The 16,114-nt window shown below is 40.8% G+C and overlaps 1 protein-coding gene across 8 annotated transcripts in view; it reads right to left on the minus strand.

The window, feature by feature from the left end:
- The window catches only part of LOC134528516 (leucine-rich repeat serine/threonine-protein kinase 1), a 193,720-nt gene that overhangs the window by 8,733 nt on the left and 168,873 nt on the right, over positions 1 to 16,114 (minus strand). For all 8 annotated transcript variants that reach the window (XM_063362195.1, XM_063362197.1, XM_063362200.1 and 5 more), the window contains 5 exons: positions 13,512 to 13,621; positions 12,883 to 13,005; positions 11,109 to 11,304; positions 7,288 to 7,474; positions 1,191 to 1,445 (listed from right to left, as the gene is read on the minus strand). In XM_063362195.1, the coding sequence (XP_063218265.1) occupies positions 1,191 to 1,445; positions 7,288 to 7,474; positions 11,109 to 11,304; positions 12,883 to 13,005; positions 13,512 to 13,621 (871 nt within the window). The remainder of the gene's footprint in view (positions 1 to 1,190; positions 1,446 to 7,287; positions 7,475 to 11,108; positions 11,305 to 12,882; positions 13,006 to 13,511; positions 13,622 to 16,114) is intronic.

The raw sequence follows: 16,114 nt of genomic DNA on the forward strand, positions 1-16,114 counted from the left end.
TTAGTTAATTTGTTATTGTGAAACGAGCATTAAAATGTCTTAGGAAATCGGTCACTAATTTTTCTCCGAGCAAGCCAGCAGACACTGTTCGGACTTTGTGACTTATGTCCTTGTTGTGTGAAGTGTTACTTGTGCCCCTTTTGGCGTGTTGTATAAACAGTTCGGCATGATGGCGGGCCGCGTGCAGTTGGGTCGTTTGATTTTTATTTGGCTATCGTTTCGTTGTCAGAGTTGTATTCACTAAATCAGACTCTTAATATATTTATGGTCCTCCGGAATAAATTAGTTGAAACAAAGAACAGACACTGTTCCCGTGAGATGCATCTGGCATGACGAATGCAGTCGCACATTTGACAACCGAAACCGACTTGCTTCAAAAGGCACTGTATTCAGCTGCCACTAGGAGCACACACCTAGTGGTGCCAAAATTTAAAATTTCATGGGTAAAATTAACTACTACTTGACACACCATGTTTTTTTTCTCAACGTATCTCTCATTACTGGCCCTATGAACCCCACTCCTGTGTTTTTCCCTGAATACGGTTATAGAACGTATGTCGTAGGGCATTGCCGTTTGTGTGATGTTTATCACGTGTAGTAAAAGATAATCAGTACCCATTGACTAAAGCATTACTATCTAAACTGTGTATACCCCAACAGTGTCACTCATCGCCGGCACTGTGATTCTTGAGAGAAGCTCTTTTTGCACTTGACGGGGCCAATGAGACTGGAGTTGCTGTGCTACTGTTAGAAGTGGGCCTACCAACCACACGAGCAAGAATGAGCTGCAGTGATTGGCGTTCTATGAAGTATCCAGGTGTTTATATACACACACACACACACACACATACATAAAAAGACAAACACACAGATATAGTACATATACACACACACGCACGCATATGCAGCACACACACTCTCTCTCTCACTCTCTGTCACTCTTTCTCTCACTGTCACTGTCTCTCACACACACACTCGTTCACTCTCACACACTCTCTGTCACTGTCTCTCTTGCTCACACACACACTCGTTCACTCTCACAAACTCTCTGTCACTTACTCTCCCACTCTCTCTCACACACTCTCTCTCACTCTCTTTTCAGTCTATTCCATCATTACCAGCAAGTCTTTGTTTTCACTACAAAGAAATAAGTAAACAACGTTGACGGAACGAAGCGACGGGGCTCTGACCTGTGGTTGTCGGTGAAGACGGCGGTGACGGCGTGCAGCACCGGGCCGCCGCCCAGCTCCGTCATGACAAAGCTGCCCTCGCCGGCGGTGGGCGACACGGGCAGCAGGTCGCTGCGCACCAGGAACAGCCGGCCGTTGGCCAGCCCCACGGCCACGCGCTGCAGCACGGGCAGGGGCAGCACGCTGCGCACCGCCGAGGGGTGGGGGGCGTCCGGCTCCAGCGCGTACGAGAACAGCGGCCGGCAGTCGCTCGCCCTGCGACACCCCCCGCGCATCTCACCTGCCGTGTCATGATGCCGTGGTCACAAAGTAGAGATTATACCATTCCCTGCGACACCCCCCGCGCATCTCACCTGCCGTGTCATGATGCCGTGGTCACAAAGTAGAGATTATACCATTCCCTGCGACACCCCCCGCGCATCTCACCTGTCGTGTCATGATGCCGTGGTCACAAAGTAGAGATTATACCATTCCCTGCGACACCCCCCGCGCATCTCACCTGCCGTGTCATGATGCCGTGGTCACAAAGTAGAGATTATACCATTCCCTGCGACACCCCCCGCGCATCTCACCTGTCGTGTCATGATGCCGTGGTCACAAAGTAGAGATTATACCATTCCCTGCGACACCCCCCGCGCATCTCACCTGCCGTGTAATGATGCCGTGGTCACAAAGTAGAGATTATACCATTCCCTGCGACACCCCCCGCGCATCTCACCTGCCATGTCATGATGCCGTGGTCACAAAGTAGAGATTATACCATTCCCTGCGACACCCCCCGCGCATCTCACCTGCCGTGTCATGATGCCGTGGTCACAAAGTAGAGATTATACCATTCCCTGCGACACCCCCCGCGCATCTCACCTGCCGTGTCATGATGCCGTGGTCACAAAGTAGAGATTAAACCATTCCCTGCGACACCCCATCGCATCTCACCTGCCGTGTCATGATGCCGTGGTCACAAAGTAGAGATTAAACCATTCCCTGCGACACCCCCCGCGCATCTCACCTGCCGTGTCATGATGCCGTGGTCACAAAGTAGAGATTAAACCATTCCCTGCGACACCCCCCGCGCATCTCACCTGCCGTGTCATGATGCCGTGGTCACAAAGTAGAGATTATACCATTCCCTGCGACACCCCCCGCGCATCTCACCTGTCGTGTCATGATGCCATGGTCACAAAGTAGAGATTATACCATTCCCTGCGACACCCCCCGCGCATCTCACCTGCCGTGTCATGATGCCGTGGTCACAAAGTAGAGATTATACCATTCCCTGCGACACCCCCCGCGCATCTCACCTGTCGTGTCATGATGCCGTGGTCACAAAGTAGAGATTATACCATTCCCTGCGACACCCCCTGCGCATCATACCTGCCGTGTCATGATGCCGTGGTCACAAAGTAGAGATTAAACCATTCCCTGCGACACCCCCCGCGCATCTCACCTGCCGTGTCATGATGCCGTGGTCACAAAGTAGAGATTAAACCATTCCCTGTGACACCCCATCGCATCTCACCTGCCGTGTCATGATGCCGTGGTCACAAAGTAGAGATTAAACCATTCCCTGCGACACCCCCCGCGCATCTCACCTGCCGTGTCATGATGCCGTGGTCACAAAGTAGAGATTAAACCATTCCCTGCGACACCCCCCCGCGCATCTCACCTGCCGTGTCATGATGCCGTGGTCACAAAGTAGAGATTAAACCATTCCCTGCGACACCCCATCTCATCTTACCTGCCGTGTCATGATGCCGTGGTCACAAAGTAGAGATTAAACCATTCCCTGTGACACCCCATCGCATCTCACCTGCCGTGTCATGATGCCGTGGTCACAAAGTAGAGATTAAACCATTCCCTGCGACACCCCATCTCATCTTACCTGCCGTGTCATGATGCCGTGGTCACAAAGTAGAGATTAAACCATTCCCTGTGACACCCCATCGCATCTCACCTGCCGTGTCATGATGCCGTGGTCACAAAGTAGAGATTAAACCATTCCCTGCGACACCCCATCTCATCTTACCTGCCGTGTCATGATGCCGTGGTCACAAAGTAGAGATTAAACCATTCCCTGTGACACCCCATCGCATCTCACCTGCCGTGTCATGATGCCGTGGTCACAAAGTAGAGATTAAACCATTCCCTGCGACACCCCCCGCGCATCTCACCTGCCGTGTCATGATGCCGTGGTCACAAAGTAGAGATTAAACCATTCCCTGCGACACCCCCCGCGCATCTCACCTGCCGTGTCATGATGCCGTGGTCACAAAGTAGAGATTAAACCATTCCCTGCGACACCCCATCTCATCTTACCTGCCGTGTCATGATGCCGTGGTCACAAAGTAGAGATTAAACCATTCCCTGTGACACCCCATCGCATCTCACCTGCCGTGTGATGATGCCGTGGTCACAAAGTAGAGATTATACCATTCCCTGCGACACCCCATCGCATCTCACCTGCCGTGTGATGATGCCGTGGTCACAAAGTAGAGATTAAACCATTCCCTGCGACACCCCATCTCATATTACCTGCCGTGTGATGATGCTGTTCCGACGTTCTGTGTATATAGTTTGAGCATGTTTAGTGTAGTGTATAGACTTTGAACATTTTAAACTTCCCGCCCTGCAGGGCATTGTGGTTTGGTAACCCTGGAGCGGCCAGGAAGTAAGTTGGCGCACCTGCGCACATTGAGAGGACAGTCTGATAATACACATTGTGGTGGGTGAAGGTTGGTTACTGTCGCGACTCGTTTCAAATCGAACTATAGTTGCTTACAAATGTTGCATCCGCTAATTATTTCAGTCCACATCTCTTCGTGCAACAGATGCCATGGTTACAAAGTAGAGATTAATACATTTTTTTTTAAAGTTATATGTACTTCTTTAGGCACGTTATGAAAAAAGGATGAGAGTAAAAAGACGCCCTAAAATATAGGTGTGACCATTATGCGATAATAACAGGGTATATGTTAGATTATTTAATCATTAAAACTAATGAATTACAATAAACATTTAGCATATTTATTGATTTTCATTACTAATAAAAATTTATCTAGATAATTTTACTAAATTAAATAATAGATTTTAAACACACATTTACATTAATATTGAATACTGCGTATTTATTTAAAAAATTTTTTAATTTGATTCAATTTATACTTTACCAACTGTATTTATAACATCCCTCCAGTCCATTTATTATTTTATTTCTATTAATTAATTGCATGCAAATTAAAAGTTAATTTGTTTTACCACGCCAAGTAAGTGTTAACTTCTAACGTTTGTACATGAGCACAATCACCCATTTTGTTTTTATGACACACAATTGCTTAGGCGAAACACAGTAGCGTTAGAACATTAACCAAGTAAATGTGGTTCACTGCAACCTCAGATAAAAAAATCTCTGCGAACACGGATGGAACAAGTAAAATCGTCATGTTTTTCAGTCGACCCAGAGATATAATTTTTTGGGTTGAGGTTTCCCCAACTTTTCTTCAGTGTGGATCCTTTCATGTCACTCCATGATTTACCCAACCAGTAAATGAGTTATCTGGGGTAAATATTTTTTTAGGATGATGACAACTATGTCCTTAAACAAATGTTCCAACAGTGTTGCAAAGTACATGGTTAATCAAGACTTTACTGTACTTAGATTTAATACACACATACATTTATTTTTTAAATTTTATTTGAAGCACAAAACTACACTGAACACGAATATTGGGGAAGGGATTGGCCAATGCTTGTAGTAAGAAACCACCCTAGAAATCATGGTATATTGAAATCCAGGATGGCCGGACTGGTGTTGGCTTATACGTAACTGTATATAACTTCAAACCACAAGGGTATCAACTCGTGTACTCATAAAATAATGAACAGGTCATGCCAGGATCTGCGACGAGGCCAGAACTTCTTGTCTTGTCGCTAGGAACAAGATTATATGGCGAATTGCGATAAAACCAAAATAACATTGAAATCCACTGAAGTCATGTCAAAACATCGCACAAAACTGAAATGAAATGGAATTAGCAGCAACTAACTAAAACTTAATTCTAATCATTAAAAAATATATATATCTATTTTAATGTCTGAAATTAAATGAATGTTGTTATTTCTGGAAAAAAAAAATGGTAGCAAAGTGCATGGATCAGAAAAAAAAAATATCTGATTTGATTTTATTATTGTGAATGTATCTGTTTTAGACTAAAGTATTACAGATTATTTTATTATAAAATGCAGTATTTTCAATTTACCACTAATTTGCTGGAGTAAATATTACAAAATGGCAATGAAATCCTCTGTTTTAAAGAACGAATTTGGACTAAAAAATAAAATCATTAAATACTTTCTCTACTCATAAAATGAAAATTATTTCTACGTGACTCATCACTGCCACCGAGAAAGCTAACTTCAGCGACTTGCAGCAACGAATGTGACGAGCGAGGGAGTAGAGGGGTTGTGAGCTATCGCCTGAGAACGGCAGACTTGCGAGCTGCCTGGAGCAGAGACATCTTGTGAAGGGTGAAGCGGTAACTAGGCCGTGCGTAACCCAGGACAACGGAGCACCCAACTGCCGACATCTGCCATGTACTTCGCTGGCTAAACAACCAGGACGGACCTAGCTGGGGTCGGACTCTGATCTGCGTGGGAGGCCCGCAAGCCCTACTTTCTCTGCCAGCAAGGCTTCAACTCGACTTGTTAATTAGTCTAATTAATCAATTTTAATAATTAAAAAAAAACCTCCTTACTCTCCTGATCATGCAGTTTTCAGAATTTCGCAACAGTTTCACGTGGTCCTAAGTCACTAATACAGCATTGATACATTCCCTGCACTTTGCAACACATTTGGCGGGCCACTCAATGCTGAGAGTGGAACTTAACCTCAAGAACTAAATGACCCACCTAACTGTAAATGAATTTTTGCAAAAGGCCCATTGCAAAGAGGCATGATTTATTGAAATACTGATAAGTTTATCTGTTTGTATGTTTTTTTCGCACTTCACCGGGCCAATGAGAATGCAGCTGCTGTGCTGCTGAAAACCACTTGATTGGCTTGACTTCACAAAAAAGTGTTAAAACTGATCCTATTAACAGTGGAAGCATTTTCTGAAATATCTTGCTAATATTTTCCTAAAGTACAGGTTTTTTTTTGTTCATTCTTACAAATCATGAAACAAACCACATTTACTCCAGTTTTTACAGTTCCATTTTTAGTCCAATTTCGTCTTTAAAACAGAGGTTTTCTGTTTTATTGTTTTTATTTTTATAAAAGGTGATTTGTAAAACTTACTCCACCAAAATAGGGGTAAATCTATATGCTGCATTTTTACGGTAATATAATTTATTATAAACTGGCCTGAGATACATTTTTAAATGATAAAAATAAATTAGCGAGCAAGTAAAGTTTAGAATTGATTTACCAGGTAATGGACAGTAAAACAAATAAAATTCATTTTTCTGAGCCATGCAACTCTGGTACAAATTTTGTCTGGAAATAACGACATTCCTTGAATGTCAAACATGAAAACATTAATTTTTTTTATGATTTGTTGTGTATATACTTAAAAACTGTGCCATATCACAGTCTGTGACATCCGTCATCGGAGGTGACGAAGTCAAGACTAGCGAATACAATTTTAAACCGCCGTGTGGCTGGGCTAAGCGAGAATCGTAAACTGACGTACGAATTGAACGGACTCTCGGTGGAACGACGGTGGTTTAGACTATGACCAAGTGAACTCTGTGCTGCGTGTACTCGTCGAGCCTGAAGACGACGTAGCCTACGTCCTCGGAGGTCAACAGAAATATATTGTGAGCGAACTGTGCAGCGCGGCGCCATCTTGAAGTCCACTGCTCTACAAACGGACAGTGTTGCCAGATGACTACTTGCAGGAGTCGTATCCATCCGCCGAATCACACGCTAAGCGCAACACGTGTATTATTTTACCGAACATGGTTTGAATTAAGTTTTGGTTAGACGCTACTTAATTCCATAATATTATCTTGCATTTCGATGCTATACGGTGTATAAACTTGCACTGTGGTTTTATCGCAGTTCGCCGCAAGCGGGGACGGGTCGGGACACTCTGCGTACTGGTAGGCGTGGATCTGGCCGAGGTTGTCGCCCAGCCACACGTTGCCGTCCACGATGCAGGCGACGGTGGGCCGCTCGGGCAGCGCCAGCGAGCTGTACTGCAGCCAGCCGCGGTCCGAGGCCAGCAGCATGTCGCAGCGCGCGTTGCTGCACGCCAGCCACAGCTCCGAGCTGTGCGCGCCGTCGTCTGCCGGGCACACACACACACACACACACACGCTTCCTCGCGGGGGGTTCCTGTCCCTACCAACACGCTAGCGTCTAACACACCACGTTGGTTTATTTTTCATTTCCTCGTTATTAGTGTTAGTCAGCTGGATAGTATTACCGTGTTTTCTCGCATCGTCGCACTTTTTATTCTAAAATCAAGTTTGAAAATTAGGAGTGCGACGATTATGCGGAAAAAAATTATTTTTTTGTTAGATAAAGTTATTCATAAAAAAGAAACCAATTCATGGAAAGTACGTTTATTTAAAACGTGAAGCATAAAAGAGCATGTCAAACAATTCAAATTAATAAGTCATGCAACCAAAACCTTTCTACTTCAAATAGAAAAATAAAATCTGTGATCCAAATGCAAGCCGAATGAACACGTAACTATCGCCGTATACACACCACGAAAGAGTGCGGGCTATGAGATGTAGTTAACTCGGCACTCGACAGGGAGCGCGCTGTATGCACTCGGCGAGATATCGAAATTCTGCTACATGCGCGCACTCTATACAGGAAGCAACATAACCAATCATTAATGATTGCAACGAGAGCTGGCTACATTTTTGTAAGCGGTACACCGCGGCTACGCAGAGGAAAAGATGAACGTTATAACGTTTAAAAACGTGTTTAAAAGAAAATTTACACATCAGACAACTATGTATTTCCGTTAATTAAATAAGTAAGAGGTAATGTCCGAATAAATATTAGATTTATATTGTAAAATAATTGTTTTATACGGAAAAAATAACCACACAAAGCGCTTGGAATCTAATAGCGGAACCAAAAACATCATGCGACGTTTACGCGAGAGGTTTTTTTTCATCCAAATTTTGACGCCCAAAAATATGGGTGCGACGATTACGCGGGTGCAACGACTATGCGATAAAAGAGGGTATTATTTACTTCTTATACAACTCATTATTTCATTTGAATACTAATTTAAGAAAAATATATATTATATCTCTAACCAACTGTTATAATAACTTTTATTACATAGTTTGCAGTCTGGTCTTGTTATTTTACACTAGGTAGGCATAAAAAGGGCTAAGAAATGTTCTGTGTTATAGGCAGTAACAAGATGTATGATTTGGAAGCATGAATTTGTAATTTATAATTTTACAATGTTTGTAGCAAAAATTTACAGAAATAAATTTCAGAGCACTGATAAATTATTGCAGAATGGATTACAGAGATCATGGTATTTAAAGAACAGCAATCGCAGGTTGCACTTACAAGACACGTGGCCCGACAACCTGTTGAACTGGAGCAATCACTTGTTGCTACGTTTACAAACCACGATTATTATCTCGTCCTCCATACCATAGGAAGGTAATCACACCGGCAGGCCCCTACTACTCAGGCAATCCTGGTAGTGTGGGAGATTCCTCTTAACTCTTCAGTAACTATGTACTGTGTAGTTACTTACTTTCAAACTATAATTAGAGGGGGAAAAATAAACCTAACAATAATTAAAATATATTGTTGTTTAAAGACTAATAATTTTTCCTCAAGACTTTAAAAAAATTCAAAGAGATTTCAAGGCCAAAAGAAATATGTGCTCAGGACTCTCGAAGGCCTACACACACTGGGAGACCATGGTGCAGGTTCTAGTCTTGTCTCCGAAGGTGGCAACAATTTCCCTGAGTGCAAATACGTGTTGGCACTGGAAACCTTTCTAGGCTGCAATATTGTTGCAAATTGGTGCACAAATAATTTGGTCAATCTAAACATGGAAAAAACTGCTATCATTACCTTCACTAGAAAAACCTACCCATTGCAATATGAATACAAACTTGATAACTCACCTATTAAAAAATCTCAACATGTCAAAGACCTAGGAATTTTACTGGATCAAAAACTATTTTTTCATCTTCACATTGAAAACATTATCTCGGTATCTAACAAAATACTTGGTCTAATTAAATTTATCACCTTTAACACCTCCAATATTGACTCTATTCTCTCCCTCTATACAGCTCTAATAAGATCAAAACTTGAATATGGTTCTATTATATGGAATAGCATCAATAACACTGAATTTGAAAAGCTTGACAGGATTCAATCTAAAGTATCTGACTATATTAACAAAAAATTAAATACCATCAATAACATAGATTTAAATTCCCTCCTTGGTTCATTATCAACTAGAAGAAAGATCTTAGATGCCATTTTTGTCTTCCATTGTTATTATGGTAATCTTATATGTCCTCATATATTTGATGTTACTGGCATTAAAATTCCTTCTTTTAATAGCCGTAACCCACCTTTTTTGTGCACACTTTTAAATACAAATGATATTATATATAGACTTGTTAACAATTTTAATATGTATGTTAATCACTTACAACCTACCAGAGAGAAAAAACTTGTTAAAAAAATTATTCTTTCGGCATCCAAAGATTAATTATCTTTATGCTCTAATGTTATTACCTAAATTATTTAATACCAGATGTATTAATCTAAGGATACCAACTGTATGTTATGTTGTCTTGTCTTTGTTTTTGTCCTACTATTTGTTGTTCTTATAATTTATTGTTTTGTTCTTATTTTTGTTCTGTTACTGTATTTGTTTTTTTTTTTACATGTCTTACATGTTGTGCCCACCGTTGGAGCCTTGTGATGTTGGTGTGGCATGTAACAAATTAAATAAATAAATAAATAAATAAATAAATACATCACGTCGCTAGCAATGCTCGGTCGTAACTAAATGTATATCACAAACGAAACTCTGTATTTATGACAGAATTTTCACAAGCTTGTCTCGGTAATTGTACGATGCAAAGTCGCGATCGTGAAGTATCGGACAAAAAGCATAGGTTTTTTGGTGGTATATTTCCGCTTGTCGATATCTCGATCCTGCAGTCGATGAATGTTCCGTGACTACGGAAGTTAAAGAATTCACCCGAAAAATTGGTGAATTCTAGCAGCGCCCAGCACCAACTTCGGTCTAGGCGGCCATCTTAAAATTTTTACCGTCCTTTGTTGGACACACAAGCAAGGAGAAAGTTTCGTCCGCATCCAACCAACAAACAAAAAGAAAAAACACTTGTTACATGTCCACGCTCCGAGCACAAACAAATTGAGAAATATATGTACAAATGGTCCTTTTTTAAAGTCACTGAACAATGATGTTTGAATTTATTTGATCAGCCTGTTTGGGAACGTCAAACACCGTAAACTGAAGTAGCTTGGCTTTTGGGTTGTAGCTGTGTCCTTGGCAAATAATTCACCGACGTTTCGGTCGACATCGCAGTCGCTGTCATCAGGGAGCAGTTACCTACTACTAACGGGGGTGTCGTTCTTGAAACCAGGGGCGCAACAACTAAATTTCCAAAGGGGGGGCAAAAACCTTCTAATAAAGAATCATCGATCACCCCTATTGAAGCGGGGGGTCCGGGGGTCCTCCCCCGGCAAAATTTGTATTTCAAGGTGGAAAATTGTGCTATTTAAGCATATTTATTATCTAAAAATTGATTACACAGCACTTTCTTTGCCCCCGTTTGCCCCTACTTCGAGGTTTCAGAGGGGGGGCAAAATACCCTTGCCCCCCCCTGTTGTTGCGTCCCTGCTTGAAACTGTCGGGGGACCCGGGTGTTAGGGGCAGTTACCGGAGAAGTCTGGCAGGAAGGTGACGGCGGTGGCGACGACGGGCGCCAGGTGCGACAGCGACACCACGTCGCCCAGGTGGGTGAACTCAGGGGCCGTTGCCACCGACACGATCTGGCTGGCGGAGGGCCGGTCCCGCGGCGACTGGGCCCAGCACATCACCATCAGGTCCAGCATGTACGTGGGGTACAGCGTCTCCTGCGCAGCCGCGACACACGACCGGTCACATGCAGGGTGGCCACAAGGAAGAAAAAATATTTCGTACCAACTTAGGAGAGAAAAAAGTACTAGATTAGAAAAAAAAGTACGAAATTATAATATGTTATGGTTTTTTAACAATTTAGGAATTTATTATGACATTGCAATGCTCAAACTTAAATATCACACCACACACACACACATACATTCCATAGTTTTTTTTTTTAAATTTTTACACTTAATAATAAAACATATTGGAGTTACAATAATATTATTATTATATTAAATAAAAATGTACTAGATCTGTACTAAACCACTAAAAAAAGTTATAAAAGTACTAGATCTAGTACGAGAGTACTAACTGTGGAGACCCTGGTCAAATGAGGAGACACGAGATTTTATGGTTTCATTTTCAGGCCAATTTCATTTTCAAAACACGAGATTTTGGTGTTATTGGTTTTATTTTATTTTTATAAAATATGTTTATTAAAAAATATATAATATTACTGAAAAAATATGACACTAAATTGTTCCATGATACTAATTTCTCCAAAACAGTGTCAGTTTGAATGATACACGTTTGCAATATAATGATTTGAAATAAGCATGCCTCAACTGTTCGGTACACCCAAAATAAATTTTTGTGTTTGAAAACTGTACTAACGTCGAAAATGTAAAAAGAGTAACTAATAATGTTTGCTAGATTAAAAATAAGTAAATGTTTTTCAATTTTTATTTTTGCATAAAATGTACAAACATTGTGCTGAATAAATTTCTTTAATTGAATTTAATATTTTAAAAATTATGTATTTTTCATTAAATTTAAGTTTTGATTGAAAATTCTGACAAGTTTCCATGTTTTTATTTGCATTTCAGTGCTTTGAGGTGTTATGCAGTGTTCGGACATGCTTCTCGATGTTATTCCTGTTTTATTGTAACTCACCATAAAATCTTGTCGCTAGCAATGAGTACCCAAATTAATATATTTACATTTTGGTAATAATGTGAGTAAACACTATTACAAGTATGTTAAACTTAAATTTAACTAAAATTAAAATTTTGGTAGGGTTAAAGTACATACTTAAAAAAAAAAGGTGAGAAATACGTTGAACTGAAGTACACTGAAATGAGATTTCACAGTATATTGTGAAAATAAAAAAGTACAGAATAATCTAAATTTTTGCAGAACTTAATCATTCTTTCAAAACATTTGTCTGCACATTCGAGTTCTACGTACGAACTAGTACAACATTTGCTGTGTTCGACAGTACCCGAATATTTGTCCTTATAGGGCAAGCTGTCTGTAAAATCAAGGTTTCACTGTGGTAATCAAATTATTGACTTTAAACTAAAATGAAAAAATGTTTATTACGACCATTTTGGGAAAAATTACGCAAAACCGAAAGTGAGCACAAATTTTGTCTGTCTGCCTGAGATCCACACAGTAGGATATTCAATCATTCATATAAATAGCACACAGCACAAGTTTTGGGCATGTATTGGAAACTGCTGCACATGCCTAGCTTGACATCTCTAGTTTTGAGATAGTCTTGGTTAGCGAGATCGCACGCGACTCACTCTGTACGTAAGCGGGGGCCTGCCGCCCTCCAGGATACACTCCTTCACGCTCTCGTGCCCTTCGAAGGGCTGGTGAAGGGTCAGCAGCTCGTAGATGAACATCCCAAATGAAAAACAGTCAACCTGAAAAGGAAATAAAATAAATGAAAACAAAAATGGAAATGAAATATCGGTCGGCACCCAATGTAACACAAAAAAATACTTCCAAAGAAATTTTCATCACAAATGCAGTTATAACTGACACTTAGTAACGGTGTAGGCACTTACGACAATATGAGATTTCAAAAATATAAAACCAAATTAATACGTGTATTGGATTTGGTTCATTATGATATTAGCCAGAAACACACATCAGAATAAAGTAGCTTGGCTTCTGGGTTGTAGCAGTGTCCTAGGCGATTAATTCACCGACGTATCGGTCGACATTGCAGTGGCAATCGTCAGGGAGCAGTTACCTACTGTAGCTACCTACAGTAGGTAACTGCTCCCTGATGATGGCGACTGCAATGTCGACCGAAACGTCGGTGAATTATTCGCCTAGTACACTGGTACAACTCAGAAGCCAAGCTACTTCAGACAAAGGCAGTGAAAGCCTGCGAACATTATTATACATGAAAATAAACACCTACCTTCTCGGTGTATTCTTCTTCACCGTTGTACCTCATTATCTCAGGGGCCATGAAGCCTTCTGTGCCTCCGAAACCTTTAGTTCCCGTTGGGAGAGTTAACCGACTAATTCCTGCAAGAAACAAAGGGAAAACAAAAGTTTAATTTTATTTTTACTGAATCGTAAAAACTTTGAGCCCACTTCCAGCCTCCAAGACATATTTCGGAAGAGTTCATTAGGAATGATTGTCAATTCACAGTTAATTTGTGCTTATTTGAGCACTTTTTAAATGATCCTTTGAGACATGTTCCTGCTTATTATACATCTAGGTTTCCCACAAATAACTGACTATCCAAATTCCTTATTTTATCTGAACAAAAATATAGACATTATTTAATCTCTTAATTTCCATGTGTTCAGCAGAAAATGAAAATGAAAAAAAAAAAAAAAAAAACCCGGCTAACAGTTATTGGTTAACTGATTTCAAATAAAGTGTCTTATTCTACACATTCATATAAAAAAACCATTGAACATTTAAAAAAATAAGTAGAGCATAAAAATGTTGCTATCTTTAATTTGGATTAAGATAGTTAAGGGATTTCTTAAATTCTTATCTTAAACACAAAATAATTCAGGAATTGTATAGTTTAGCTAAAAAACACAAGTTTTTCAAGTGAAATTTCTGCTTTAAGGTGGTACGTTCCAATCAAGGAGATTATTTTATATTTAAGTTGAAAAAAGGTTAAACTTGGAAACTTTTTGAGTAGCCAAACTTTCACAAAATGAAAACAATATGTAATGCATAGTAGAGCTGGGCCGATCACCTATTTTGCCGATCATCTGCTGCCGATCTTGCCGATCTTCTGAGCCAATTAGAGCCTTTAAAGTACCTCTGATTACACGTTGCTTTTGACGGATCACTATAAACGGTGAAATATTCCCAGACAAAACTACTTTTCATTGACATAATTACTTATAAATCACCACACACACGCACACACCATTATCTGCGTTAAAATGTAATAAGGTCAAACCAAATCTTCAACCTAATCACAACTCTGTCATTCTGTGATCTGTGTGTGCCGGTAGACGTCAGCGATGACAATTTTATTGTCCCTTCCCCCCAGTGCCGCCAACAAACTTTCAATAATTCCCGATTGTAAGTTAATTTGTGAATACGAAATACAGTAGAACCTCGTTAATTCGTAATGGTCGGGACCAAGATAATCACGGATTACCGAATTTTTTTCCGGACTAGCGATTATAAGCCCGGAAGGTCTTGTCAAGCTTCTTAGACACCAGCGTGCAGCTGGGTTAAGGCCAAGGTCATGTGATGTAACATCTCCCGAGGCTTACTGCGCTTTGGCAGCAGATGGATAAAAATAGTAAACTCCCCATTATTCGTGTTCATTGGGACCCGCCGATGCCCCGATAATTGAAATTATGTAAAAAAAAAATAATAATAAACCCGGATAATCCGTTCATGGTAAGGGCCGTCTTCCAATTAGTGTCTCGGCTTAAAAAAATACGGCACTGCCTAGCCATTAGTTCACGGTCATTTACAACAGCCGAAGAGAGAAAGATAAGATCGTGCTGACCTTGCACACATAAATATTGGGTAGCCCCCCACCCCCCTCCCTTCCTTCGACCAGCCGAATGCCAGCCAGACACGTCACTCGCCAGGCGCCTGCTGTGCGTTGGCGGGCGGAAAGTAACTCAGCAGCACGTGAAACAACATTTAAACAAACGGGAGACGGGTAGCAGCAGTCAGGACATCCCCCTCAAGTTTAAAGAGTGACAAATGTGACAGCTGAAAGGGGGGCGACAGAAAGGGTCGGTACAAACAGCGTTGCAGAGTTTGACGGCCCACGCGATGGCTTGCAGTGTTTGCTGGCCGCCGGCCCGCGTAACGTAAATTTTAAGCTCTGACAATTTAAGCTTCTCTTCATTTTCTGCACTTTTAAATCGTCCCGGATTATCCGATTCCCGAATTAGCGCGTCACGGATTAACGAGGTTCTACTGTACCACTAAATGGGGAACAAAACTCTTCATCAACCAGGTTTTTATACAAAAGAAAAATAAGCTCTATTTCCCGCTAAACAGGGTAAGAATATTAATTTCGCTAAACAAAACTTTCAATAGGCCATATTTAGCGAGAAATAACTAAATAGATGAATTCCCGAAGAGGTAGACTAACCACGAGACTACCATTAATAGCGCCATTAATTCGTACGATTTCCGTCGCGCGACGCGCGTCACTCTAATCTCTGGCGTCACATAACCAACCTAAACAACAGTCGCCATTCGCCATTGCGGTAATATTAACCGTAAATGGTATACAAATACATAGTTTTCGGTTCGTAAATGATAAATAACTTTGCAAATAGTATAATGGAAAATTATTTTACCGAAAGTACCGTAAATATACGTGGAAATTGATACTTAGGTATGTAACTGTTCAATGTTTATAAAACATGCACTATTTGTTTACTTTATTGGTATATTTTTTTCATGTGTGGTTAGTTTTAAATTATTAAATCCTATTATTTTTCGATGAATAATTGAATTTTCTTCCCGAAAAGTACCGTAAACAAACATGGAAAGTTGTTAGGTATAGGTAATTA

This window comes from Bacillus rossius, chromosome 1 (genome assembly GCF_032445375.1).
Source record: "Bacillus rossius redtenbacheri isolate Brsri chromosome 1, Brsri_v3, whole genome shotgun sequence".
Lineage (NCBI taxonomy): Eukaryota > Metazoa > Arthropoda > Insecta > Phasmatodea > Bacillidae > Bacillus > Bacillus rossius.